Below are 27856 nucleotides of genomic sequence, written 5' to 3'. Positions count from 1 at the left end.
TCAGAATGACATTAGTATTATTAGTATTATAAATACAACTGTCATATGTATTATCAGGTGGGCTGTTTGAGTCAACTGATCACAACTGACAGTGTCATAATTGATGCCCAAACGCGTGCCACTCTACACTGCATAACCAGAAGCAGAGGAAGTGTGAGGATCTGCCTTCAAAATAATAGCACGAAATTAATTGATAATAGTGACATTCAGTTGTTATGGGTTTATTTTGAAATATCCTTAAGGAAATGGGCTTTTAATGACGCCACCTTTCAGGTATTATCAGTGTGTCTCACTTCACCCGTGCTGTAGCGGAGCGCAGCATTGCGCGGGGTATGTAACCGAATCCACATCAGACCGGGGAGCTGAAGTTTTTCACCGCTTGAGGAGAAACACATTTACAACAGTTACACCTGCGGTACGACACTCAGCTGATCTGGATCTAAATGAAAAATAGGCAGAGATACGGAACCACTCAGTGAGACACGGGGCACCATGGAGAGCAAAGGATTACTGCGCTGTAAAATTGTGGTTGTCGGGGATGCGCAGTGTGGCAAGACGGCTCTCCTTCATGTTTTTGCCAAAGACTCGTATCCAGAGGTAAGAGACAGCATTTCATAAAGATAAACACATGCGTGATTAGTGCAGCGCCAGTGCGTAAAGTCCCTGAAACTCAACTATTCAACAACGTCTCCCTTCAGTAAAACTTTTAAACTAAACATTCATCACGCATGGACACATATTTTTAGACTGGGTTATGAATTCCAGTGTGTTTCATCTCTTCTCTTATCAACAGCAGCTCACACTCTGTAATGCGGCACAGTGTTAACATCTCTGGAAAGGTCACGACTTTCTTTACATCATTTCGCTGGATCGATGATAAACAGTGTATTATGTTGTATAAACTGTAAGATTAATGCAGTCTACGTTATGCTTCTGGGTCTAATTCGTTCAGTGCCAAGTTGCCAAGAAATTCGGGCTCTGTGCGCTTTTGCGCACCGCTCGAGTTATGACCGGGCAAACTGTGGACCGGTGAACAAAAATGTCTTTGTGCATCACAGTGATTCCCCGCTTGTTTGTCTAGATGGTGTGTTTCATAGAGCTTTGAAGAGTTAAATGTAAAATCTATGGGACTAAACTTGATTGTTTAATAAAAAAAAAATCCGAATAATTAGCTGGAATCTGAATCAAGGTGCAAATAACAGGTAGAACAAAGGATTTAACATGCAGTGAGAAATAAGCAGTGAAAGGTTTGGACAAGAACATTTAATTTTCATTAATTTTAATTGAATTGTTGTTGCCAGTGTTTGCAGTACAACTTACTGTAAGCTTACTTCATCATCATGAAAATATAAAAACATAAGTAACAGGAACACAGTCTGCTGTATCTTACCCAAAAGGAGAGCTACAGATGTGATGAAATAAATTGTTCTATAGTTGTAATACAGTCTTATATAGAGTACTATATATATGTATATATGTATATATATATATATATATATATATATATATATATATATATATATAGAGAGAGAGAGAGAGAGAGAGAGAGAGAGAGAGAGAGAGATGGTATAATAGAAAGAGATGTTATTGGTTTCAACTGAACTGTTGAGCATAATTAAACCTAAGCTAGTTGACCTAAATTTCTGAATTTGGAAATAGGTTAACTTCAAAATTTGTCTCATCTGCTTTCCAAGCAGACACCCTGATGTTCATCACTGCACCACAGCTGTTTGAATTAATTAGGATTATTTTTCCTAACTCGCGTTATCTTGAAAACCCTTAGTTTGAAAGTTTTATGTTACAAGTATCACGTCAATTTTCACTCCTCCAAGCTTTGATCTAATTTTAGTCTCGCACCTCTCGTTTCAGAATTATATTCCCACGGTGTTTGAGAATTACACAGCAAGCTTCGAGATCGACAAGCAGAGGATTGAGCTCAACATGTGGGACACTTCAGGTGAGGCGGGTTTTAGTTTGGTTTCATCCCTGTGGTGTGACACTAGATTATCATGCCAATGTGATGAGAGGTGAGAGGCATCATCAACCCGTGACGAAGTCACGGCAACAGGTGATTCAGTCACTGACACGACAATAACCAGGCTGTGGTCCATAAATGGAGTGTTACTTTAACATTTTAAACACAGTTATCAGTTTTAGACGTAGCTGCAGCATTGACAGACGCAGAACTTGTCTGTTTTGTGAGGTGGTAAAATAGCTCCACTCCTCTCATCACCTTTAGAGTTAATTTTTACGCTTGTAGCTCGTTTTGAACAGACACCCCAGTTCTATCAGCTCAGCTGAGAGGATAAACAACACGTCATTCAACACTTGCTTGCTCCAAGTGCGCAGCACAATCAATTAATGCTGTAAAACCACACGACTTATTTACTGCTACAGCTGGCGTCATGACTAAACACATGTACTACAGCATGTTTTCCAGTGCTAAACAAATTGATTTTGTTATTTTGTGTGAAAAAATGTTGATCCTTTCCAATCCCATTGCTGATACGACTTTAAGGAAGATTGTTAAAATCTGTAAAATTAATGTATATGTGGAGACTGATGTCAGAATATTGATTTTCTTCTTTCAATCTCTAAAAATGTGAGTTAACTTTCTGCCTTTGTCAGCCTCCAGGACCTTTCACATTTCATTTCCACTTACATAACGACACCCGAAAACTTGTTCTCACACAGGCGGAGATCAGCTCTAATGCGCAGCTTTCCATTAACCTCCACCCATGCAGACCGACAGAAAGACCAGCTAGACAAGTGGAGATTAAGAGCTGCAGCTGCTGAGGCTGGTGTTGCCTGTAGGTTTGCAGTGGGTGAGGCTGTCTCCACTGTGTTTGAACAACACCCTCAGAAATTGTTGGTTGTTTCACACACACACCTTTCTCTCATAGAGCTGTGTGGCCGATAATAATTACACCATGGGAATGCTTAAACAGTGATTTACTCCATCACACTAAACAATTCATCAATTCATCTTTTCCGGTGAAGCATTTGCGGTTTAATGTGTCATATTAATGGCATGTCCTTGCATACAAAAGAGGCTGAACATGGTGGACATAGCACTCCTAGGTGTGAATCTTTAAGCTACAAAAGAGCAAACATGCCCTGCAATGTTTGCTAAATCTTTCCCATTAATAAAAGTAACAAGAATCCTTTCTATCTGAGCATGTAAAACAAAATCCTGCATTACTTTTTGATGAGGAATATTTTATAAATGGTTTATGGCAGGATACACAGACAAAAGGATTGTTTTTTATCTGGCAACACAAAGGTTATTTTTATTAATGGATTTAGAGTGATTTATACATAAGTAATAAAATCCTCAAATCAGTGTTTATAAAACCATTCGCTACAACCTCCAAAGCCTGATCCATTGTATGAAAAGTTGCAGAAATAAAAGTAAAGAAAGGAGCTCGGTGTTCTCAGGGTATAAAAGAATAGTTCATAACTTATGAATCTGCTTCATAAATGTACAGAATTGAGAGCAGAAAGACGAGAAGCTCGAGGGAAACAGCAGAAAACAACAGGAGCTTCGTGTGAGTTTAATCAGAGGTCAAGCTGGAAAAACACACACACAGGCACTGTCCAACGCTTATGGTCAGTGTATCCAGCTAAACCACGAGTACAGTATAGACCTTCAGCACATAGTACATAATAATCTTCAGTCTGTACTGAGTCACTATAGTCTGAATATTTTAGCTGCTAATCCTCTCTCAGAGGTTGGTAAATCAGGATCTTTAGGATGAATAAACACTAATTATCAAATTAAGACTAGGCGTTTCCCATTGTTTCCTGTCTTTATGCTTAACTAAGCTGTCTGGCTGTAGTTTAATATTTACTGCATCAAAGTGGGACTAGTGTCAAAGTAATATCAGACGCAAAAACTAAAAAAAAGAAAAGAAAAAACAAACAAAATGTGTTAACAGAAGTAATAGGATTTCTGTCAGAAGCCAGAAATTGAAAGATCTAGATTAAGATTAAGTCAGGTGATCCATGTCTGACCTGAGCTGACTTCCTCCAGCTCTGCATTAGCCACTGAGAAAAGCCCGGTGCGTGCCTCGCAGCGTCCCTGCGAGTTATTCCGGGTCTGCCTCAGGAGACAGGTGCAACAGCACCTACACAAATATTACCACAATTCCCCCCGGCACCTGCCTCTTCTTATTAATGACAGAAATGAGAGATTACATTTGCCTGGCGTGCTTACAGTGGTGGTTTTGTGTCTGTCTGTGTGCTGCTGTAACAGTAATACTCTAGAGATCTATCCTTACTTACGGTACACTTGCAGGGTCTTACGCAATCGCAGTTTTTTTTTGACAGTGTAGCAACAACATGTGTTGACGTGTGTGTGAGGCATGTCACAGGTCAGGAGGGCAAATGTTCGTCAGAAGTCGGTTTGTCAGCGTGTGCACTTTGCATGACAGCATGTGAATCGAACGAGGAGGGGGCTGAGGCCGTGACTGAAACTCAGACATCAAACAAACATAGAAACATCTGCTGGGTTTTCATCACTGAGCACCATAACAGTTGTTTGGAGTGTTTCACATGACAGCAGCAGAACATAAAGCTGCAATTAACAGCAGTTATTTTTCTGTCTAAATGTCACATCAACTTCCAGACATATATAATTAAACGTCTTTAATTGAGAATTTGGGAAATGTATTGCTGGCAAAGTGCTTTTAGTTATGTTTTATAGGATGCCATATTTAATCAGCGGGTGCGTTTAACTAAACAGTTTAAAAGTGGCTTCCGAAGATCAAATGATGCAAATACAGATGATAAAAAAACCCAAACTCAGCGCCGTTTCTGAGATATAAGGGCAGAGTTCCTGTGTGGGTAAGAGCGGAGAAGATAAGATTAAGAGAGAAGGAGCCGGCTGAGCGTTGTTGTGCAGACTCACACTGAGGAGGGAGCGTTAGGCAAAGTGCCAGAATGAGCCTCGGAGCTGCCTGCTCATTGTGCAGAAACAAACAGTGGATTTAATTAATCAGGCACTTGTTGTGTGACCAAACACTTACCCCCTGTCTTCTTTATTCTTCATCTCGCTGTGCCACCCACTGCCTCCTCAACCTCCTGCCTCCTTCTTTTACATCTAAACATGCCTGTTTTCCGACTCCCTGCCTTGTGAGTTAAACTCCATTTGTCTTATTTCGTGTCTCTTCCTGCCGAACTACAGTCCTGCCTCAGACCACTCTGGGTACATCTCTGTTAGGCCTCTTCTCTGCTGTGGATTAAACTGCCCCTTTATTATGGGTTCTCTGTTCATCTGTCGGCATTTTGAGAACACATATTGGCCTAAAGGTTGAGAGTCAAGAAAATGGAGTGCGAGACAACTTCAACATTATTACTACAAATGTGCTAGTCTGCACAACAAGGTGTTAAAGTGATACAGAGTCATGTATTATAGGCAGTAAGTTGGGAACCTGATTAAACCCAAATTAACTTCTGACAACCCAGTCTCCTAGAAATGATGTTCTAATAGCTGCGAATTAACTGTTTGCCCAATTACACTGTGGTGTCAGCGGTATAACCAGCTAGATTGTGTTCAGAAACAGAGTGAATAAATGATCATTTTAAATTGTTTATACAGTAAATGACTTGTGCGATACAAAGTCAGTCCCTTGTGGGACACTCTGGAAGCAAAACTCAAATGTATGATGATTTTTTTTCTATGCTGCCAAATAGAAAACATCAGTAATCTCTAATAATCCAGAGGTCGGGAAAGAGGCTTTGAAAATTTCTTCATCTTCAGTTTAGTTTGTACATTTCATTCTATAATGTTCTGTGCTATATTGTGCTGATGTTGAAAAGTTGATCCTAAATTGAAATGCTGTTGGGAAACACTTTAAATTAATATAATAATTTCTGCTCATAACAAATTACACAAGTAATAAGTGAAATTCTCAGTTGCAAGAAGCTCCTGTAGGATTTTAATGTGTAATGGACCTTGTAGAGTCATCAAAAGACAACTATTGGATCAAATCCCCATAAAATAAAAAAAAACAAATTAGTCTCAAATTGGAAGTTTTGTTGATTATGATGACACAGCAGTTATATAGTGAGCAGTTGCTCTTCAAATAAAAAAAATAAAAGACGCAGGCTTTAAATTCAGATCCCTGTCGACCTCATCTGTTATAACAAAGTTTTCATTTCTCCTTTTTCTCTTCTCTGCACCTTCTCCCTTCGTCTTTTTAATTTCATCCATTCTTTCTAATCTCTCTCCACTCAGCCTCTCATCAGTCCATTGCTTTCTCACTATTTCCAGCAAGTCAAGGTCAGGAGAGCCACTGTATTGGGGCAGTGCCCTCTCAGCACTCTTACACCTGATTAGCTTACCTTGCATTTTCTTTACCTATCCCTCGATCTGTCTACGTCTCTCCCTCACTCTGAAAAGACCATATTCCTTTTCTCCTGTGCGCCCTGGCAGTTCGGATACTGTACAATAATCTGTCTTGATAAGCTATGTCAAAAGAAGAAGAGAACGGGAGCTGAGTGCTATGGATTCATCTGGTTCTTGCTGATTGTCCTGTAAAGTGGTACAAACTCAGCTTGATCAAGAATGAACGTATGAGGTGTTTGTGGACAGTGCGGTCTTCTCTTATACTCATTGTCATCTCTGACTCTGTGTTACAGTCAGGGCTGTTCTGACTTCACTTTCCACAAGCATCTGTGCTAGTTAATTACAACCAATTTGCCAACGTAAGGGCATAAATTACATTAATATATAGACTCCAGGGGTGACCTTTATATTTTTATGCAATCGTCTGGTCCTAATTATGAATATGCCCTGAAATTAGCTTTTAGGTAATTATACATCATCATGTTTTAATTTCAAACTTGGCATTAAAATAGATTGTGTCCCTCTCTCACCTTTTATTTTATGCGTGTGCATGTGAATGACTTGTCAAGCATGAAAGCAAAGGCATGAAAGGCAGCCTAACAAGTTTATTGTGCAAAGTGCATTGCACTTTAGGGAAAGAAAGGGGATTATACTGACAGTGTGGGCATGTAGTGAAGACATAGTGTGTGAGGTTATTTATAAATGTTGGTGGGTACACTGTGGCTTCACTAAAAGTCAGAATCGGAGAGACTGTAGATGACTGAAATGACTGCTTGTAAGTGAAACATGTCACTCATAGTGATAAACAGAAGAATAACTTCTGTCTGCCACCCGTGTCAGTGTCATTGTTTGACTAGCAGGTGGTGCATTTACCTGCTAAGAGTCAGATATTAGAGGAGAGCAGAGCAGACACTGACTAACAGTGGTGACTACTTTAATCAGAAACACAACACCAGAAATATGGTTGCTCTGTCTGCCTGATGTGTAAATAGGCAGCTGTTCGTCATGTGTTATGTTTGTCATATCAGCTTAAGGTGATAATATGTCAGTGTGTGTGTTTATAGTTGCCCTTGAGCAGCCAAAATCTGTTCTTGCAGGTTTAAAGGACTATTTTAAGTAGGCTGTCTTTATTACCATAAATCACATTTTAATTTCAGACACATAGTGACTAATTATGCTGAATAATTAGCAACTTAACCACAACTCAACAGTTTTGTTTGTGAAGTGATAACGCATGCAGGGTTTGAAATTCAGGCTTGAATCAGCGCTGCGTGTTTTGGTTGAATTCTGGGTTTATTTTCTGGCTAACGAGAAAAAGCAGTTTCGTGCCCGAAGAATACAGTCGTCACGAAAACGCAACCATCTAAAACACGCAGGTTTCACAGCTGAGCATGTGAAAGCATGAGGTGAAAGTCAAGAAAATAACTGGCTCAACCGGCAAGTGTTGCACCTTACACTGAGCAATGACAACAACCTTTGCCACCTTCCTGAACCTTCCTGCTCAGAAGTATGTAAGAAAAATTTCTCAGTGATACTTCCTTGAAGGCTCGATGAGTCAATAAGAACATGTCCCAGCATGTCTTTAAACGCACATGGACGTTTTGCTCGCACACGCCGCTGAATCTCCTCCTGTCGCACGTTGTGCAAACATCCCTGGCACTGTACGCCCTTAAAGACCCTGTTGCCTGCATCCATCCCGGCTTGACAGAGTCTGTGGCAGAGATTGCCTTAACCATCCATCATTCATTCATGAGCAGCTTTTATGACCCCAATTACATGTTGGATCCTTGAAAGCACTACCCAGATGTGCCCTGAGCGAGCATCTGTGTGTGTGAGTGGCACCTGGCTCCGTGGCAGATATGAGCGGGGGAAAATAGCTTGGTGTGCTGAAGCGTTTCAAGGCTTTTTGGATAGAAATGCAGATAGCAGGGAAGTGGGTTTTTAGTCCAAGTGCTGTTAGCTTTTCCTGCTAAACATGTGCAGGTGTGTGTGTGTTTTGAGTGTGAATAAGCGTACGTGTGAGTGCTCTGAGAGATTAGAGGAGTGGGTAAATGTGGAGACAGTGAAGCAATATATGGATACAGTGTCAAAGTGGAGTGCCGATTTTCAAGTGTACTGTATAGGAGAAAGCATGCTGAGTGAGGGCTAAATGAGTGTCATGGTTTTCATGGTTCAACATGGTCTCAATCTCTCCTGCTCACGCAGCCCATTAGAAGACCAATGGTACATTGAAAATCAATGGCCTAGATGCGTCTCCACTCTCATGCCCAGGGGACTCCAGTCTGTCTCTCAGCTTCTGGGGCATGTGTAACTCAGCAGTCTGTCTAAAAGAGACAGTAAGTCTGGATGAGCAGGCAAACTAACTTTCAGATATGACGTCATCATATTATTAAGTTAGAAACGTTAATGTTGGAGGACTTTCACCCATGCACCACAAAGTTTTAGCTTACAAAAAAATAAAAGCATCAGGAACACCTTCAAAAACAGTAAATCAACAGAACACTCAAACTGTTCACGTTCAGCCAAAACGCTCTCCCAGCGAGCCTCAGCTCCTCTGATGATAAAAAGGAAGGTAAAATGGACGTGGGGGAAATATGGCTTGATGTAGATGCAGAAATGCCTCTTTGTTCTGCATTTCAGACAGAGGGTTAAAACAGAAATGGCTCAATTGTTGCACTATGCAATTGGAAAAAGGTCATTAGATGTTGTAGTGCACTTTGTTTAGATACAAATATGCAGAGGTCACTTCTAGGGTTCGATCCATCCACTTAAGATCCTCTCTATCCCTTATTTATAATGCAAGACACAGCTATGAGCATTCAACCCTTGGCACCTTGGGCTGAAAGGATTGTAGCCGTGTTGACCCTGTTTCTACTGCATTGTGATTTTCTGTCATTTTATTATACAGACACACAAACAATAGTGATAAATGCCTTAAATACATGGTGATGCTGAGGTGTTTACTGCTCCTAAACTAAGCCAGCAACCAGATCAATAAAACCTCATAACAGTGTCTCAGTTGCTGGAAAAACTGAAGAAAAACATTTTATAAATTGCAAATGGATCCATTAAAAACACAGTTCAGGTCTGTGCTTATAAAAATGTACATTATATTGACTAGTGTTCTTCATTGTCAAGCTTTTTTGTCTGGTGAGATATTACCCATGTTCACATGTAATTCTTTGAATTCTCTATCCCACACATTTTTTTCAGTCTTCTATGGATGTTTGACCTTGGGAGCAGGTGAGCAGCAGGGCCAGAGTGAGGTGTTTGTTTTCCATTAAACGAAAAGATGAAAGATATATGGTTCAGAAGTTCAGACATTCATTGAGTCGGGAGCTGGAGCCGGGGCCAGCAGTGCCGTGGAACGTAAGGGTGCTCACAAGTTGACAGCATATAAAATCACAACAGGAGCTGGGAGGTTTAATGCAAATATGGAGCTTCCCCCTGTCATTAATTTTAAGGAATCCTGCAGGATCACTGTTGATTTCAGGCAAAACTGTGCCCACTGGAATTTCTCGCTGAAATTTAGCTTAATATATTTAGTTACAAGTCACAGCCTAATTGGAAACTTTAAGGCTTGAGTAACCTCATTAGACTGAGGCAGAGTGAATTTTAGCTCGATCACTTTCAATTTCATCCACTTTTGTTTTGTTTTCTGTGTTCATCAGATATTTCTGTCAACCATTTACAAAATACACATAGTGTGTGTGTGTGTGTGTGTTTGTGTGTGTGTGTGTGGTATGGAAATCAAAATCTGTTGTCACACTGCTGACAAGCATTGTGCAGAAAGACTGTTTGCCTCTCGATATGATTGGAGCGGCAGCATCACTCATTCCTCCACACTGCTTTTCAGGCTATTGTTTGGTATTCAAGAAGAGAAGTATGCATGACAACAAGTACTGAGTACTCCAGGTACACGGAGCAAGAGTTTATGTACACCTAAAGTGGATTATTATCATCATAGAAGAGGGCGGCTTACACTGATTTTTAGTAGTCAGTCTAACATATCAGAATCAAAATACTACTTGCATGATTAATATGCTAGTAGTATTTGTGTCATTGTTCTTACAGTGTTAATACATATATATATATATTCATATATACGTAGTATTCACATCAAGACTCTAGTGGTTTATCCCCTTTAGACCTTGTTATTTTGGCACTTTGGCAATCCTTAAGGCCAAGAGAGAGAAGGAATTACAAGTTGGAGGTTGACCATGTGTTTTTCCCCTAGACTGTATGTTATATGTATTTATATGTATATAACTTTTTCCAAGTTCTTAAAGAATAAACGCTCACCAGGAGGTCATTTTCCTTTTATTAAAAGTGTCCAATGACAACAGTTTTGTCATCCCACAAAGTTAAAGAACTCACAAGAGACAAAAAAAAAAAAAGTCACAATTGACATGTAATTTCTGGTAAAATAAAATAAAATAAAAATAAAACATGCCTTTAACCTCACATGGTCAGTTTGTAACAGTAAATTAGTAAAATAATTCATGACATGATGAAAGATTTGACAAAGTTCCTCCACAGCCATGGAAGATATTGTACTGTTTTACAAGCCAAGCAGTACTATTTAAAGACATGTGAAGATACGATCTGCAATAAGCTTTACTGTCCCATCTAGAAAGACCTATAAATCACCAACTGAGATGTTATACGATCTTTTAAAGGCAAAACAAATAAAAAAATGAATAATATATGGGCAAAATATATCAAGGAGAACACCTTTCTTAAAATAAAGTTAAATTCGAATGCCATTCTTTACAGAAAGCGGCACATTTCCTTTTGTGTTGGGTGTCTACCGCTGTATGATCATCATTTGATCATACTGTAGTATTGTCTCGCTTGAGCGTGTAGCACTAATACTTAATCTGCAGGTCGTATTATTTATATATGTTCAGGTGGTGGAAGAGAAATACATTAATCAATAGCATTAAATTTTACTGCCATTCCGCCTCTGGAGATATTTCAAGAATTCAGTCTGGGATGAAAACACAAAGAGGTACTATTTCTTCAAAAGGGCATTACTGGGACAAACAGGATTTTAATATTAATGGACTGTGCTGTGATGGAAGTTGGCAGACAAAAATGTCATAAGAAAGAATTAATGATTCTCTGTGCAAATATCCCAAGGTGTGTGTGTGTGTGTGTGACTCACACAGAGCCATGAATACTGAAAGGTATGACGTGCAGTCTGATTGTTTCTTATCAGTCACATTACAGCTTTGAGCTTGACTAACCAAAGAAATTTCCCAAAATACAACAGTCTGCGGACGTGTAATAATGCGCCGAGACATAATGAGATATCTCTGGAGCATTAAGACAAATCACTAACAAGATTTACTATATTTAACATAGAATAGATAATATGCCTCCTTTCACTTCATAATTAAGAAACCTGCCCGACGGGGCTCATTAAAGGTTGATCAAGAAACTTTACTTTTAAAAAAAAACTCCTGTTCTTCTGAGATCTGCTCTATACAGACTAAATCTCAGTGAATGGGCGGAGAGACATAACAAATCCAGATGCTTTTCTGCTGCCAATAATGACTCATCAACATCTGGAGTGAAATTTTGTTTGCAATTAGATGCTGCTGATTTATTTTTACACATTTTTCTTTATCAGACGTTTAGAATAAAGTTTTGCCTGCGTCCATTTTGATGTGAATGGCTCATTTTGTATTGTACATACTCTGAGAGTTTAGCATTTCTATAAAATCCTACAATTTTAGGTAAAATGGAGTAATATCATAAATACACAGTACAATATTTGTTCGTGATGTTTAAATTACTGCATTATTTTAAACTAACAAATAAAACATACTCTACTGAAGTCGCCAGACTTCTATTTCTAGAACAACATCAGTACTATTTGTTTTATTTATCTGTTAATTATAGTATATGGAGTTAAAATCTGCAGTTTCACTTTGCACTAGCTTTTTTGTCTGAGTACATGACAGCTTTTCTTAGTGTAATTATTTGGGATTCATTATAGTTTGGGGAGCGATTCCAGTGTTCATAATTTGACAAATTTGAAGAACAACACACACCAGGAACGTATGACGTGTGTCATAACACTCAGCCCACAGTATCTCACAGTTTGTCCACTTTCCCATCATCAACACATGTCATCTCTCCAGTAGAGCTGAGACACTTAGTAAATGAAAAAGAGCCTTTTTACACATGAATAAATTCTCTAGTTGCAGCTGGTTACAGGTGTCTGACTGTTGGTCAGACAGTTTATTTCACTTCTAGATGTGAAAACCTTGTCTGTAGCTTGTGTTTGATGAGTGCTTTGGGCATCAACCAACATCATTTTTCTATTTGCTGCTTTGTGCTGGACTTGTGTTTTTAAGGGCTCAAAGCAAAATGAAAGGATGTCAGTTGAGAAATCATATGATTTGGACACAAACAGGATATGCAAACCTGGCTACCACTGTAATACTGTATCCTGTTGTGTATTTGAGGTAAAATAAATACCATCCTTTCATGTAGTTAAGCCTGCCACACTCCAGCTTTATGCGTCACACACCCAAAAGAAATCATTCAGGCACTACAGGAGTCTTTTAGGAAGGACGAGCCTCTACATGCCAGTTATCCGTCAACAACAGCACATAAGTGGATTGTATGAAATGACAAGAGGGTACGGACAGTAAATACTTACAAGTTAACAGAGTTGTTGAAAGCAGCCAAACAGACAAGAGGGGGGAAAAAAGGCTTTTTATAAGCATCAAACATCAAACGTATGACAGCCCCATGTGGAGTCGCAGCATGCTGTTGCTGTTTCCCACACTGTTGTGCGTCACTGCGCCAAACGTTCAACAGCCACTCAGTTGATGTTTGACTGGCTCCTTTTAAAGCTTAAATATATCAGTATGACTTTCCTCAATGTCAAGCTCATTGTGCTAACCATTTAATTCCTGTAAATATTTCAATATATCATTAAATGCCACACGTAGTCGGGGAAACATTTAAAGGACACTAATGCTGAGTCTGCACGGCAGATAAATTCATTCAGCACTGCAGTGGTGTCTCAAACGAGCTTGTTCTTGATCAAAAGGTTTTGGACAGAGACAGATGGGCTGAACTTTGGGCTGCCCCTCACCCACGACGGGCATCATACTACAGGTCACAGAGAGGGTCAATAAAGCTCAAAGATCAATACACATTAGCTGCTGCTCGAGTGCTGAACATGGATAAGTTGACATCACAGAAACCTGAGGTTTGCCGTCTGGAGTCTGTGGGAGTGCGGGTGTGTGTCACTACTAGTTTCCAAGCAGGGAAGTAATAGAGAGGCTGAATGAATTTGGTGACCATGAATAATCATAATGAATGTGAAATGATCATTTTCCAGACTATATAGATTGTACTAATCTTGTGTGCATGCGTTAGGTGCAGTCTTGGAGCCAGATGGCAATTAGCATAGCTTAGGATAAGGCCTGACAGAAGTGGGAAACACCTAGCCAAGCTCCCACTCACCAGAGTTCAAAAATACACACGTGAGACATGTCTAAAGCTCACCCAATGAATTTATTCATTTCAGTTTTAGCATGTTCAGATTGTATGAAGCCTGCAATTATACAACATCCATTGTCATGGATGTTCAAGGACGTTGAACAGTGCACACAGCTGTTCTTTCCAACCGAAGCAAACACGCGTATTTGCCTAAAATGTACTTACATGTGTACATAATCGTCTTTACAAACTCCTGCAGGTTGTCAGGATGCTTGGCAACACAAGCCAAACGTGTTTTGTTATATATTCAAAGACGGTTTTGACATGTATCTGTTTTTGGAGCTGATGAGAGGAGGAGGAGGATTCAAGTGCAGAGAGACTTGAATCTCAGGAGAGCCTTGATGCTTGTTTATTCTGGCAGGGCTTAGGTAGACTGAACAGACGAGGACTTGGCAGAACAATAAACAATGAACTATATTACTGCTGAAGGAGTAGCAGCTAAATGAATACACCAAACAAAAGCAAAAACAATCACCCAAAGTCCATAGACAGGCTGCTAAATAGACAGCGCCCATAGTCTTATTAGGTGGTGCTTAGACTAGAGGGTCCCACACTGCTGGATTAGATCTGATCCCTGGTTGCCTCAGTTCTGCGACAGTTGCAGAGTGGGATCAGCACCCTGGACAGCTCTTGTACATGACTCATTTGAAAAACATTCATGAGCTCTGCCACGCTGTTATCTGCAATTACTTCCTCACCTAACGTAACATTTATAATGAAGAATGGAGCTCCACTTCCATTACTTCTGCTTGAAAACGTGCAAAAGATGTAGCGGGAACTAGCTTTTAAAAATGGCATTAAAGCATAATGTAGTTTCATTCTGGCATTGTTGCATTCTGCATCTATCTTTGCTTTTTCTTTTACTGCTTCTTGCCTTAGGAAATTTTTGGGAGGAACTTAATTGTCTTGATCTTATGATTTATACAGAGGGATGGTAAACTGAGTTCAAAGACCATGTTGACTCACATTTCATACCAGCTGATGTTGTTTTTCATCCTTTATCACAGCAGAACGTTATCAAACTGAATAAAAGAAACAACCAAACTTAACTTAGAGTCCACTTATTGGCTTTTTCCATCACTTTCTGCTGTCTCCCTCAAATGATGGAGTTTTCTTAGTTGTCTGGTCAGATCATGTAGATTTTGTCTGTTGGAGGTGGAGTTGAATATTAAAGCTTTATTTGTCCCACAAATGTGGGGAAATTGAATTGTCTCGCCCCTTTTGAGGCACCAAGGGTTCAGGGTTCAGTGTCGTGTCCAAGGACACCTTGACAAGTAGCTAGGAGAGAGTGGGAATCAAACCACTAACCCTAGGGTTCGAGGGTTAGACGACTGCTCTACCGCCTGAGCTACTACTGGGAAAGTAAGAAGACCTTGAGTTAAAATTAGGAATTAATTTTCCAAGTTTAAGAATCACATTTTATCCCCATTTATATAAAAGTAAGTTAAAGCTACGATAAATATTTCCCTGTGACTCTTTCATTTAAGGAATGTACAGTATGTTGTTTGATTCACTGGTATACTTTTTTTTTTCTTCTGTTCTGTGATGCCAGTTCTTTATTTTTTGCATTCAAAGACAGATAAAATACTTAAATGTGGTAACTGAAAATAACCTAATATCTCATATCTAATAACTTTAAGTGTGTGTGCAAATACGTCACCTGCTTTAGTATTTTGCAATAGTCTGCATGAGGTCTGATAGCAGCTGACCAAAAGACATTACTCTGCATAGCTGTAGCCTATATAGGCCTTGTGTACTTGCAAAAGTGCTTACTGAGCATCTAGGCAAACGACTTCTTTTACAGCATCCCATCCAGCAGGATTTTATAAATACAGTTTGCTTCAGGTGGGCTGAGACTATTATTTTTATTTTCTGTGTGACCTCTATTACCCAAAAGTAATGATATTAAAGAAGACAAAGAAGACGAAAAAGCAATTAATTCACAAAAAGAAGTGTTTGAAAATGGCTGCAAAACTTTCTGGAGCAACTTTAGTGGATTGTGACAGCGACAAAGACTCAAACTTTTTAACAGCACAGTTGATCACAGCTGCTGTCGGATGCAGAGGTGGGGCTGACAGCGTGAAGCTGAGGTAGAGATGTCAGTGGGTGTGCGTGTTACTGTGGAAACCTGCGGGTGGTCGGTGGACATTGTCGCTACTTCTACTCTCACCAGCTTCCTTGGCCTTTTATTGAATTAATCAGCCGCTTTTTCTGGGGACATCACGACTTAATCTGCACCTATATAATGCTAAAACACAAAGGAGTAGGTGAGCTACAGTGTTTGGGAATACAGTACGCGTGAATCCCAGCAACAGGAATTACTCAGAGAGATGGGGGAAAAGTGGTTGTGGCCTTTAGTTTGACTTTTTTTTTTTACCCCAGCAACTCACATGCACAAACACGTGCTTTGCTTTGGGGCCAGATTTTGACAGCACAACACAAATTCTGGTAAATGTGGCTGCTGTTTTCAGCCTGTGTCTTACATACATACTATACATACAGTATATATTTCCCTTCAGTTGTGGTGATGTTGTGTAAAAAGCCTGGTTCAGGCTTATCTTAAACAAAAATCCTTTTTCCAGTTGTGTCCATCTATTGATAACATTAAAGGTCTAATTTTTGGATGCACAAACTATATGTTGTAAAACATGATTTTGCCAGATATATCCTGTCCATCGTCTTTAACTTCCAAATCTTTTTATTCAGATAATCTAATTCAGCTAAGCCCATTTATAATCCGGACTCATATCTATCGTTGTGCCAGAGAGCAGCAGTTACACTGGTAGCTATATAACATCGGATAAAAGATGGTTAAAACTAAACTATGAAAATAAGGTTTTAAGGAAGTTAAAGTTCATTTAGAGCGTCTTTTAACATGAAATATTTTAGAGTTAAATGAGATATTCAGAGGGATAACCTCGAGAGGCTTTTCATTAGCTCTGCATTGTTGAGGGATTTGATTTGATCAGTCGAAATTGAATGTGGCTTAGCGAGTATGGAGTGCCTGGAAAACCACAGTAATTTAATGCTGCACTTACACCCATAAATGAAATGAATCAATTTACCCACAACTACACACGACTGGAAATGAAAGCAAGGTTTTTTTTGCATAATGATATTTGAACACACACCTGCAGCGTTTGCCACATGCTGCTGTGACTAACGTGTAATATACTGGAGAATGACATTATATTTTTTAGTTTTCTGTCTTAACACCTTTTTTGCTAAAGCTGTGTATGTGGTGACAAAGCATGCAGTGACGGACACAATGATGGAAACTAAGAGGGAACGCTGTCCCCTCTGAACAGGAATGTGTCCCTTTACCCAGGTCACAATGCTCAATTCAGCCTGAGCCCCCAGCAAAAAGACTAAACAAAAAAACAAAAAACACATGCCATTCTGAAATACCAGGTGACGCTTTGTATGAGCCATTCATTATATCACTGTCACATGTCTGTCTAGTGGCTTATTCAAAGCTGTTAGACAAACAGACCAGGGGTTGTGGACGAGGCCTCTCTGTTCGCTTCCAAAGCAATGAATCCCACCCACTCATTGTCATCTGCAAAGTGGCTCGGTTCATGGTAATTACACGTAATCACAGTTATTACTGCAAAAGGTGCTTCGTAATGATTCAGTTTGTGATTTAAAAAAAAAAAAAGTTAACTCTTCGGCAGAGTTATTTAATTACACATAATTCACCTGGAAACTTTGGTCATGTCTGTGTCTATTTCCTGCCCCCAGGTTCAGCTTACTATGACAACGTGCGGCCGTTGGCTTATCCTGACTCAGACGCTGTACTCATCTGCTTTGACATAAGCCGTCCGGAGACACTGGACAGTGTGCTGAAAAAGGTCAGTGTCGCATTAACGTCAGTGTGAATGTGTCCTCGGTTTTCTTTTTTTAAAACTGTGTCAGACGTTTTCATGGTGCATTCATTCTCTCTTCTTTAGCCAATTCAAAATGTTCAAAAATTAGCTGTGGTAAAATAATTCAAACGTATCATTTAAAGTGTTCGATTCACTAATTGATGAACTAAGAATAAACCACACGTGAATGTTGAGCATCGTGTGCGTTGGACCTTTGACCTCCTTTGATTCTGCACACATTCCTGCATTCAGCGCCATCACTCATCAATGACATCATCAATTCAATCCCAAACCCTTGTCGTTCATGGTGGACAAATTCTCACACCTACAGGGGGCCCACTTGAGAACTAACTTGAACTCTGACCTTATTAAATGACCTTAGTAGTAGTGGTGAATATATTAATCTTACAATGCATGCATGGGATGCCAAAGTGACAATTTGAAGGCTCGCTCTCTTCAAAGTTGAAAGACAAAACAAAGTTACTAAGCTTCCAATCAAAGCGCTTAAGGATGTGCCAGCATGTCTTGTTTCCATTTACTGTGGTGTGTTTTTTCCCCTTGTTTCCATCTCCAAGCTTCCATTTTCAAATAATGCCCTTGCAGTACATTTCTGACAGCCTTCGGCCTAACCAATCTCACTCACGCACACTCCAATTTTCTTTTCAGAGGAACTGTTCTTTCTCAGTATTGCTAAGCTACAAAAATACCCTTTAAATCCTTATCACCTAGCTTGCTCTTTTTTCAAACCTTTGTTCTCTTTAGTCCAATCCCTCTTCAAAAACCCATTGCAGCCTCCCATGTTTGGCTGTCTGTACATCTCTCTTATCCAGCATTACTCAACCCAAGATATGCTGCTTTTATACATATATTGAAGTATCAAGTTTGGGATGTGAGACAGTGTCTACATCCAACTTAAAAGCTGCAACATACAGCATCCACACAGCCGATTTTTCATTATGAAGGCAGGAAGCAAACAGGCTGTCTGTGTAAGGATGTGTAATTCTAATTACAGGTTTTCCAGCTGCTGTTTTAGTGCAGCCTAATGAAGCGGCTTTGCACGACATCTGATTGTTGCGTAATCTGGGATGTCGATTTTGGAAACAAACTTAATCAATGCCAAACTTAATCCACCTAATGCAATGGTGTAATTGAATTTTCTTCAGTCACCTTTTAGGATGAGCGTACAGTAGACCAGCCAAACACATTACAACCAAGCTAGTGGATCTTTGAGGCTGTGCTTACTGTGCTGTTCTAGCATTCCTACAGTATAAACTCAACTGTCAGCTGAAGTTATCAAAAACTACTGCCTCCATCTGGTTTGATAAACGAGAGTCTCAGCTCTGGCAGCTTGCATTCTGCTCTTTTTTCAGGACAAAGCCCTCACCAATTCTCAACATTAAGCCAAACAATAAGCCACTCTCGGCTGCTTTCTGACTCATCTAAATTGCTGCTATTCACCAGTTGCACACTGTTCGGTTGAGAGGCCTATTGAAAGGCAACAGCTCTCTCTCTCTCTGCACAACAGCACAACACTATGGAGCTCGTAACAGCAGTGACACAGGCATCCGGGAGAAAAGATCTCTTTGTAAGGGAGAACAAATGGAGCAACAGTGCTCAAAGTGGTTGGCTGAGCCGTGGTGTGAGAAGATAATGAAGAGAGCCTAAGAGAGAACGAGAGAGGGAGAAAGAGAAGGGGTTTTGAGACATGGTGGTGGTCCATAATGAGTACTGTCTCTGTCTCTGTGTCTCTGTCTCCTCCAGCATTTATGCCCATGACCATCGTGATGTTGTGAGCTCATGCTGTAGCCAACAAAGCAGCTATGAGCTATACTGTTACAGTATCTGTAATATAAAGGCCAGTTTTCATGATATGTCAATTATGTTTTAGGGAATTTGATTAACAGGATTTTCTTGTTATAACAGCAGCATGCTAACAATATGAGCATTGTTTCAAACCTGACTCAGCATGATGGCGTGATGGAAACTGTAAAATAATTGCTGTTATTGTTAATTTCTCTGTTAATACACAGTGGCAAGGTGAGACACAGGAGTTCTGTCCCAACGCTAAAGTGGTGCTAGTCGGCTGCAAGTTGGACATGAGGACGGACCTCAGCGTCATGAGGGAGCTCTCCAAACACAGACTCATTCCCGTCACACATGAACAGGTGAGAAGTGAATTGGAAACACAGCTCATGTCTTAAATTTGTCGAAATTCTTTGCACAGTATTCCTCTGTGACCATCAGCAATGGCAAATCCCGCTTGAAATGAACGGCTGTTCCTGTTTCCATAGCCTAACAACCCAACAGTAATATTGTGAAGAGCATATTTATTTAGCAGTGTCGCGATAAAATGAGAGGGAAATGAGAGAACATGCAGGACTTATAGTTTTAAATATACAGTAATTTTCCACTGCAGTGGTTTTCATTTGGCTATCGTAACACTGATTTACTTACAAATGACATACTATCATCCCATACAAATGACATCCATTACTTTGTTCCCTCGTGAACATAAACAAAACTTTAGAAAATTAATTCAGAGTATGACATTTGCTTCAGATCATAACTTCCACAAATATGGTAACACAAGCAGTGTAAAAGAGGTGGGACTGAACAAAGAAGGAGAGAAACAGCAGGATGTGCGATAATACAATTGTTTTGTTTGTGTCTTGGAGCGATGAGCAGTGGCATGCATGAATTTTAATAGCCTATTTTCATGTAAATGTGAATTCCCACTTCTTGGCAGCCTTTTGTCAACAAATTAATATTTTCTCATTCAGCTGACAAAGCAAAGGTAACAACCTCCATTGTCTTGTCAGTAAAAGCATCAAAATTGGTCCGTCAAGATCTCAGATTAGTTTCTCTGCACGAACTGGTTCAGCTAGAAATCCACAAAAGTGTTCGATTAAACCAAACAATTTGAGGGTTTTCTTAAAATGTAACTGAAGCCATTTAAAACTGTGACACTAAGTCTCTGATCCAAATCACTTTTACTCCCTTTGAAGGTGGTGAGACAGATACGAGGGCAAACAAGGCAATGACACAAAACTGAAAACCAAAGGCTGCACTGAAACATTTAACACCAACATATGTAATTGGTTAATAACAGTCAACAGTGACAAAGGAGTATTTGAGACTGATTAAAATGCATCCATCAACAGAACAACTGAAAATAGAGCACAGGTTGGAAGTGGCCGGCGTAATTAAATATGGTGTATGAACTAAAGAGCTTTTTTTCATGATCCCCATTCAAAGGGCTTGTGTTGCAAATGGCTGCAAACTGGTTTCTTAACTTTTCAGCCACTTGAACCACTGATGTGATTCTCAGAGGAAATGCATTCACCAGACTAAGCTGCGACTGTGTGACTACTGCTGTAATCGGCTTAAGGCTGCCAAAATAGAGACTTGAAGCGTTTGAACGTTTCTATTAATGCAAAAATAATGCAGCCTCCCCGGTGACACAGCGCACGCCTTTAATAGGTTTTATAGAGGGGATATAATGTTGCCCCAACAGGCAGTATCCCTAGCAGTGATGGCTGAACACTTACTGTAGACAATGTGGAGACAATGTGCCAAAGAAGTTCGTGAAACTAGTGACACAGAAAATAAACGGAGAAACACGAGAGAGATAGTAGAGGAGAACTAGATTAAAGACCTAAAGATAGACTAAATCAATATTACATCTGGGTTTCCTCTTTTCATTTTTTCAACAAACACCCAAGTGCACTGTGTCTGTGTTGTTGGAGAACAGGTAAGCAAGATGAAAGCGCCACGTACAAGTTCAACCAGTCTGGATTTAAGATGGTGCTAACCACTACTGGGAATAAGCTCGGCTTTTACGCACCAGTTTTACAGGTGCACAGATAAGCCCTGAATTTTTCATAACTGTGTGAGATCTTAGCTTTCTTTATGCCCCAGCTAGGGTTGTTATGCTTCGGAGAGCATTGTTTTTTATTAAGTGGGGAGTTTTTAATGTGCAGTACCAAACACTGTGGTTTAGTGGATAATCTAGCAGGATGTGACACATGCACGGTCATGACAAAGATAAAAAAATTACCACAACACTTCTCTACATATATATGTACATATACATTTTTGTTTTATAGTAAATGAATCAATTAACTACATGAGGTTCAATTAAAGTGATGAAATACCATCTGACTCTGCAGTTCTCCTCAGCTATAGGGAGTGTTTTAGCATATTCCAGCCCATTGTTTTGGTTGTCAGACCTGCAGCTTTAATGTTTTGTTTCAGTCTCACTGCTCCCATCAGCCTCAGCAGCAGCAGCAGGGAGTTGTTTCAGTGAATAAGCCCTGATGAATCCACTGTACACAATTGGCACTAATGATAAAGGGTTAGCAACAGGTTGGTAATCAGCTACTGTAGCCTTCAGCAGCTAGAACCAGATATTTCCCTCAGGTACCAGTGGGAAGCTTAAGTTGAACGAGTGAATATACATTTGCCAGGTTCTTGGAAACATGATTCCACATAGATGCAAATGTTTTGCAAAGTTCATGTCTGCAAAATGTGTAAATAGGCAACGTTAAGGCTTTATAGGAGGTGATAAGACAAGTCTTTACAGTTCACCTCCTGCAACCCATATGTTTTGTTTTGCTTTGTTTTCAGGGCAGTAACTTGGCGAGGCAGATTGGTGCCGTGGCCTACGCAGAGTGCACATCTAAGTATTCGGAGAACAGCGTCCGTGATGTGTTCCATGTCACCACTTTGGCATCTGTGTCCCGCGTCCATCGGCCTCAGCTCAAACGTGCTGGCTCGCGCCGCGGCCTCAAGCGAGTCTCCCAGCAGCCGCCTCGGACTGAGATTCATGAGCACCCACCCGCTATTAGAAAGGATCGGGCCAAAAGCTGCGTGCTAATGTAGGACCAGAGCCTACTGCCCCATGAACTTATTGATGGATTCTTGTCAGCTCTTTGCACTGCATAAAGGACAATGTCATGAAAACGAGAATGAATACTATCCTGTGGAGTTCTTTGAGGGATTGTTTGTTCATCTTTAGTTAAACTCTCGTAATTTTTATCTGTGGTCGTGTTCTCATCAGCGGAGGCCATTGTAGTGGTAAAAGCTATTTAAGGCTTTCACTTGAACAAATGGTCATGGACACGAACAGGCTGGTTAGAAAGTGAAACACAAGGACAGAAACAAAGTCAGTATAGTGGAGATTAAAAGAAGAAAAAAATCAAACATCACCTTGCAAGAACAGCGAGAACAGTGTTGGTGTTGACCTCTATTATGTTGTTTGCTGTTTTGAAATGCTATTCTCTCTTTAAGTGTTTAAGTAATTGAAGCACAACACAATGCACGCAGCTGTTTTGAGTTATCTGTAAATGTCAGGGAATGAACTCTGCTGTTCCACTTCATATGACAAGTTGAAAAGAAAATCTGGACAGACAAAAAAAAAAAAAAACAACTCGTTGGCACTAAACTCGATGACACTAATTTTCTTAAACCACAAGTGCTTTTAATATTGAAAACTGAATAATCACTCACCACATTAATATCGAAGTGTTGTGAAATTGATGCTGTTCTAGTAAAACCACAGTGGGAAGAAGAAGTCACAGAGGGAGTTAATTGTGACTGTTATGTTGTACATGTAAAAATGAAATAAAGAAAACTTGATCTGCTGAGTGCTGGAAGATCTTTACTACATAATCTACTCATTTGACTATTGTTCTTGATTCTAAATCGTTATGCTCAGAAAGGTTAAGTGTAAAAATGGGAAATGTTTCATTTATTTCTGCTTTTGTCTTGGCCTGAATTTCTCTCACTACATTGCAGCTCACTGGAGCAGAGAGCACAGCAGTTTCCGGTTCTGAACCTTTTGTCTGAGAACATTTCTCACTGAACAAGTTTCAAGAATGAGAATTTCAACAATTTCTGCTTCATTAGTACTTTTTGTAGCATTTTTATTTTACTGTAATTTAATAAAGACTAATACCTGAATGGCTGCCGTGCAAAGCAGATGGTAGAAGAGCACAGTGGAGCAGGAAGTAGAAGGACTGGAGCATAGTGGATTGATTTTATGCACGCTTCTGCTACAGATAGATACAGAAACACTAGAATAAAACCTTATTTTTTGTCACATATCAAATTGAAAGAATTGTAATTTTCTTAAAATAGTAGAAGCTGTGACATCCCTTACGTCAGTGTGAACTGAGAAAACATATTTTGCACCTCTCTGCATCTCGCCTGACCTATTCCTGTTTACTGTCCAGAGAAATACTGGAATCACTAGAACTGACATAATTCACATATTGTTCAGTGCGTACTGTGAGAATCCACATATTTTCTTTCAAAAGAGTTTGGTTTGCACTTGTGTTTGATGTTGCCAAACCCAGCTAATGTTTGTGAGCACTAAAATTAAAACATTTATTATTGCAGTGTCATTATTTGTATAATAAAAAATCATTTTAAACATCATAAATAATATAAATATAGTTGTTCTGGGCTGTATTCATGAGCCTTGTAGTCTGACCTTTAACTGTGACTCTTGTTACATTTGTTTCCCATCACGATAGATGAGGCCCCGCAGCAACTAGCTGCCTTTATGAGCAACAGCAAAGTGACATTTCACAGCGCTGCTGCCACGTTGCCATGCAGGGAGAGCAAGGTCTCACCACAAGCCTGAGGCGAAACCAGGGCAGACTTCCAGTCAGGGCGGACAGGATGTCCACACAGATGGAGTAGCAGCCGTCCTGCATGTATACAGTAAATGGCAGTGTCTGCATAGCAATTTATTCGCAAGCGCCAGTGGTGGCTAGTAATAGCTGGTCAGACTAATACATAATGATTCGCACAAGTGGGGTGCATAATATAGTAGCTGATTATCTACATACAAATTCCTATTAACATTATCATACTGTAGAAAAAATAGGCCTGTTGGGCAGCTGTACTGACATAATAAGACCTAATACGACCTAACTAGACTTGAATTTCCGACTCTACACTCTCCTTACCTTTAGATACTCTTTTTAGTTCTGCATACCAGGTGCAGCCCCTTGATGGATCAGTAAACTCAAGTTAGTTGAGAAACTTGCAGGCTACAGCAACCTCTGCCTCAGGCGCTGCGCCAGCCGCTTCTTTGGCGGTAGTTTGTTGATGCTGCAGCATATAGGCAAGATGTCACTTTGCAGTCTTTCTAGCCTTTGGTTTAAGTGAGCAAACATATCTGGCAAACACTCCAGCCCTCCGGTCCTGGCAGCCGCACCTGGCTCAATGACGTTCCACAAAACAGCCAAATTACAGAGCAAGCAGAGCAGGCTATAGTTAAAGCTTTCTTGTGCATTAATCCCACACATTTTAATCAATTGTTAGATGCTTTCCATCTAGTTCAAGGATTTGAATAAACTAGAAGATATAAGATTTAATTTAGATTTGTTTCCAAAAAGTCGATGTTTCTTCTTTTCTCTATGCACAGGAAATGTTTCAGTATAAAAGTCAGATGCTGAGGCTCTGAGTGCATTTAGTAGAGTATGATAAACAACCAGAGATGAGTCCTGTTACTACAGACTCTCCACATGTGCATTGTATGTAAGTATAGGAAGAACTGCGTGCTGAATGAGGCATGCAAAATGTAGATAGACAAGGTGATCTATTATGGCTTGATTAGCTTATTGTAGTAACTATAAACCTATTGTTAACTTGACAATGAACAGGAAATTGTTGTAGCTTTTCGGCTCTACAGATGACAATACTGATTAATCAGTATAACTCTTTCTTCAACCAGCTACTGAATGTCTTACCATGGCTTTTTGTACACACATTCCAAATGTAACTCATTAAATTGAGCTTTCTTATGTGACCCCCTCACCTCGTGACATACTGTATCGCTCAACTTGGTGACATAGGTGAAAAACCTCTTTACTGGTTTATGATTTATTAGCTACCCGTCAGTCTCGGCTGTATTTTGTTAAGTTGTTTGCTAATAAAATGTCAACCTCACTGTTTTGCTGGATGAAAAGTCAGGAGCTCACTAAAGTCAGTAAGCTTCCTCCTCTGGGCGTTATCAACGTCTGCATAAAATGTCATGGCAATCTAGCAGCTACGGAAGTACTTTAGTTTGGAAAAAGTGTTCACTGACCAACGAGTCAATAGACACATCAATACTGTCATCTCCAGAGAGGTGCCTCTAGCATGGGTAAAAGTTCTGCCCATCTCAGGTGAGATTTAGTTTTAAGCTGCATGTGGATATTTGACTAAAAAATATCAGCAAGGCAACTAGAGGTGCATGACACAAACTCAATGTAAAAGGGGAGGAAAATAAACACATAGCAAATGTAGAAGATGTGTGCAACCAAAGCGTTCATATGCAGTACTGTGCCATTAGGAAGGCTTCTGATCAGTCTCTCAGACAAACAGCAAGAATCATAAAGAACTAACTTCAGAACCCTGCAGCAGCTGGAATGACTCCTACAGAGCATTTATCTCAACGTCATGGAGTGAGTCCAGCTTCACATGAAGCAGCAGAAGACAAACTATATTCAGAGAAGAGCAGTAGAAAACGCTCCGAGACGTGGACAAGTACACTGAGGACATTCTGTACTGTTTTAAAAGCAAAGGGTACTCACACCAAATCCTGAATATCTCAACTGGATAAAAACAAATCAGAGCAGAGTCATCTTAAAATGAAGGCACTTGAATTGACCTGATCATGTATTATTCCCACAGAGGGAAATTGATTCTTTTGGTTTATGGTTGGGAAGTACTATGTTCAGCTGGTAGGTAAAAGCCATCATCAAAACAAAACCACTAACAATTAACTGACAAGAACTCACCTTAAACATGAGGTGAATACAAGAGAAGGAACAACAGCTTTCAAGTTTACAAATACAGTCTACGGCCGGCATCATTGAGTGCCCTGTGAAAACAGCCAGCAACAGCTGAATAATGTCAAGCCACATGCAGTTATGTTAATTCTCACACTTGAAATCCATTATGGTTTTTCCACAACAAAAGGAATTTTGTTTATGCAGGAATTAAGAGAGTCATCTAAATAGATGTATTGCTTTTACCTCATTATTATTATATGCATGGTTATCTTTGATACAAACATACTTTGCAGGGGGTCCATTTCTCATTTTAATTCCTCTATAAAGTAGTCCTGATCAGTGACCACCAAGGCTCAGCCCTTTTGCATCTTTAATGCTCTTCCTGCTTGCACAATGTCAGTAGTCATAAAAATACAGCCTATAATGCTCTGAGGGTGGAAGATTGCCTACAGTACTCCACTATTATCAGTTCAGTTTTACTCAAATCCCTGCTTTTAACTTCACAAAGGAGGAGAAATAAGTGAGGAAATGCTGGCAATGAGCATCAACCACCCAATACGAGCAAGACAGTAACAATACCAGGATGATGGCTGCCGCGTCAGTAGGAGAGCGTAGAGTCATAAAAAATTCAGGACCCATTTAAACAGTATGTAAAATTGAGCAGATTAAAAATATATGTGCCCTGTGTCTGTGAGGGGTACGGCTTCTCTCTCTGTTCTCTCTGCTCAACAGTAAAGGCGTCAAATTTGTTGAGTCAAGATCTGGAAAAGCATGCACACAAAACAAAATGCAGCTGAACATAGAAGCATGCATATGGCACGCACACCAACAGCACAACTAAAAAGTGGGGCTTCTGAAATTGGATTTTTACTACGGCCGAACTCTTGCAAATTTAACAGAGAGTAAACAAAGACTGAGTGGTGAAAAATAAATGTTTGTTTCAACTATGAAATTCTGTGTCCTTCTTTCTACCACGTTTTGAGGGCAGTATGGACTTTATTTTGCAAGGGAACCAAATAAGTAAGTTTCGTAATGTTCGTGACCCGACTTTAAGGACTTTGTTGAAGAGACACTTGTAGACAGTGTGTGGGTTACAGCTAAGGGGAGCAACCAAAATACTGTTAAAATACTCTTCGAGGCTTCAGGCCAGCAACTAATGAGGATCACAGCAGCCAAGTGTGAGAGCAATCAGGGTCATCGTGGACAAGTGCACTCATTTTTCACAGCTGTTTGAACACAAAGAGCTGGCACGGACATATAGGTCCACACAAACATCTATAATAACTGATTTATAGCCATAGCCTGAATGTCTGGCAGAAAAGTTGCCAAAA

General features: G+C 39.9%; 1 protein-coding gene across 1 annotated transcript; it reads left to right on the top strand.

Annotated features, from left to right (window-relative positions):
- Positions 1–298: 298 nt before the first annotated feature.
- LOC113156757 (rho-related GTP-binding protein RhoN-like) lies at positions 299–23384 on the top strand. The gene is made up of 5 exons (XM_026352055.1): positions 299–597; positions 1870–1957; positions 17615–17724; positions 19770–19904; positions 22366–23384. Exons 1-5 carry the CDS (start codon positions 493–495, stop codon positions 22618–22620), a joined length of 693 nt encoding a protein of 230 aa, XP_026207840.1. The 5' UTR covers positions 299–492; the 3' UTR covers positions 22621–23384.
- The last annotated feature ends 4472 nt before the right edge of the window (positions 23385–27856 follow it).

The sequence above is a fragment of the Anabas testudineus genome, chromosome 19, assembly GCF_900324465.2.
Source record: "Anabas testudineus chromosome 19, fAnaTes1.2, whole genome shotgun sequence".
Classification (NCBI taxonomy): Eukaryota; Metazoa; Chordata; class Actinopteri; order Anabantiformes; family Anabantidae; genus Anabas; species Anabas testudineus.
The sequence above is the reverse complement of the archived record's forward strand: the minus strand, read 5'-3'. Positions and strand labels throughout refer to the sequence as shown.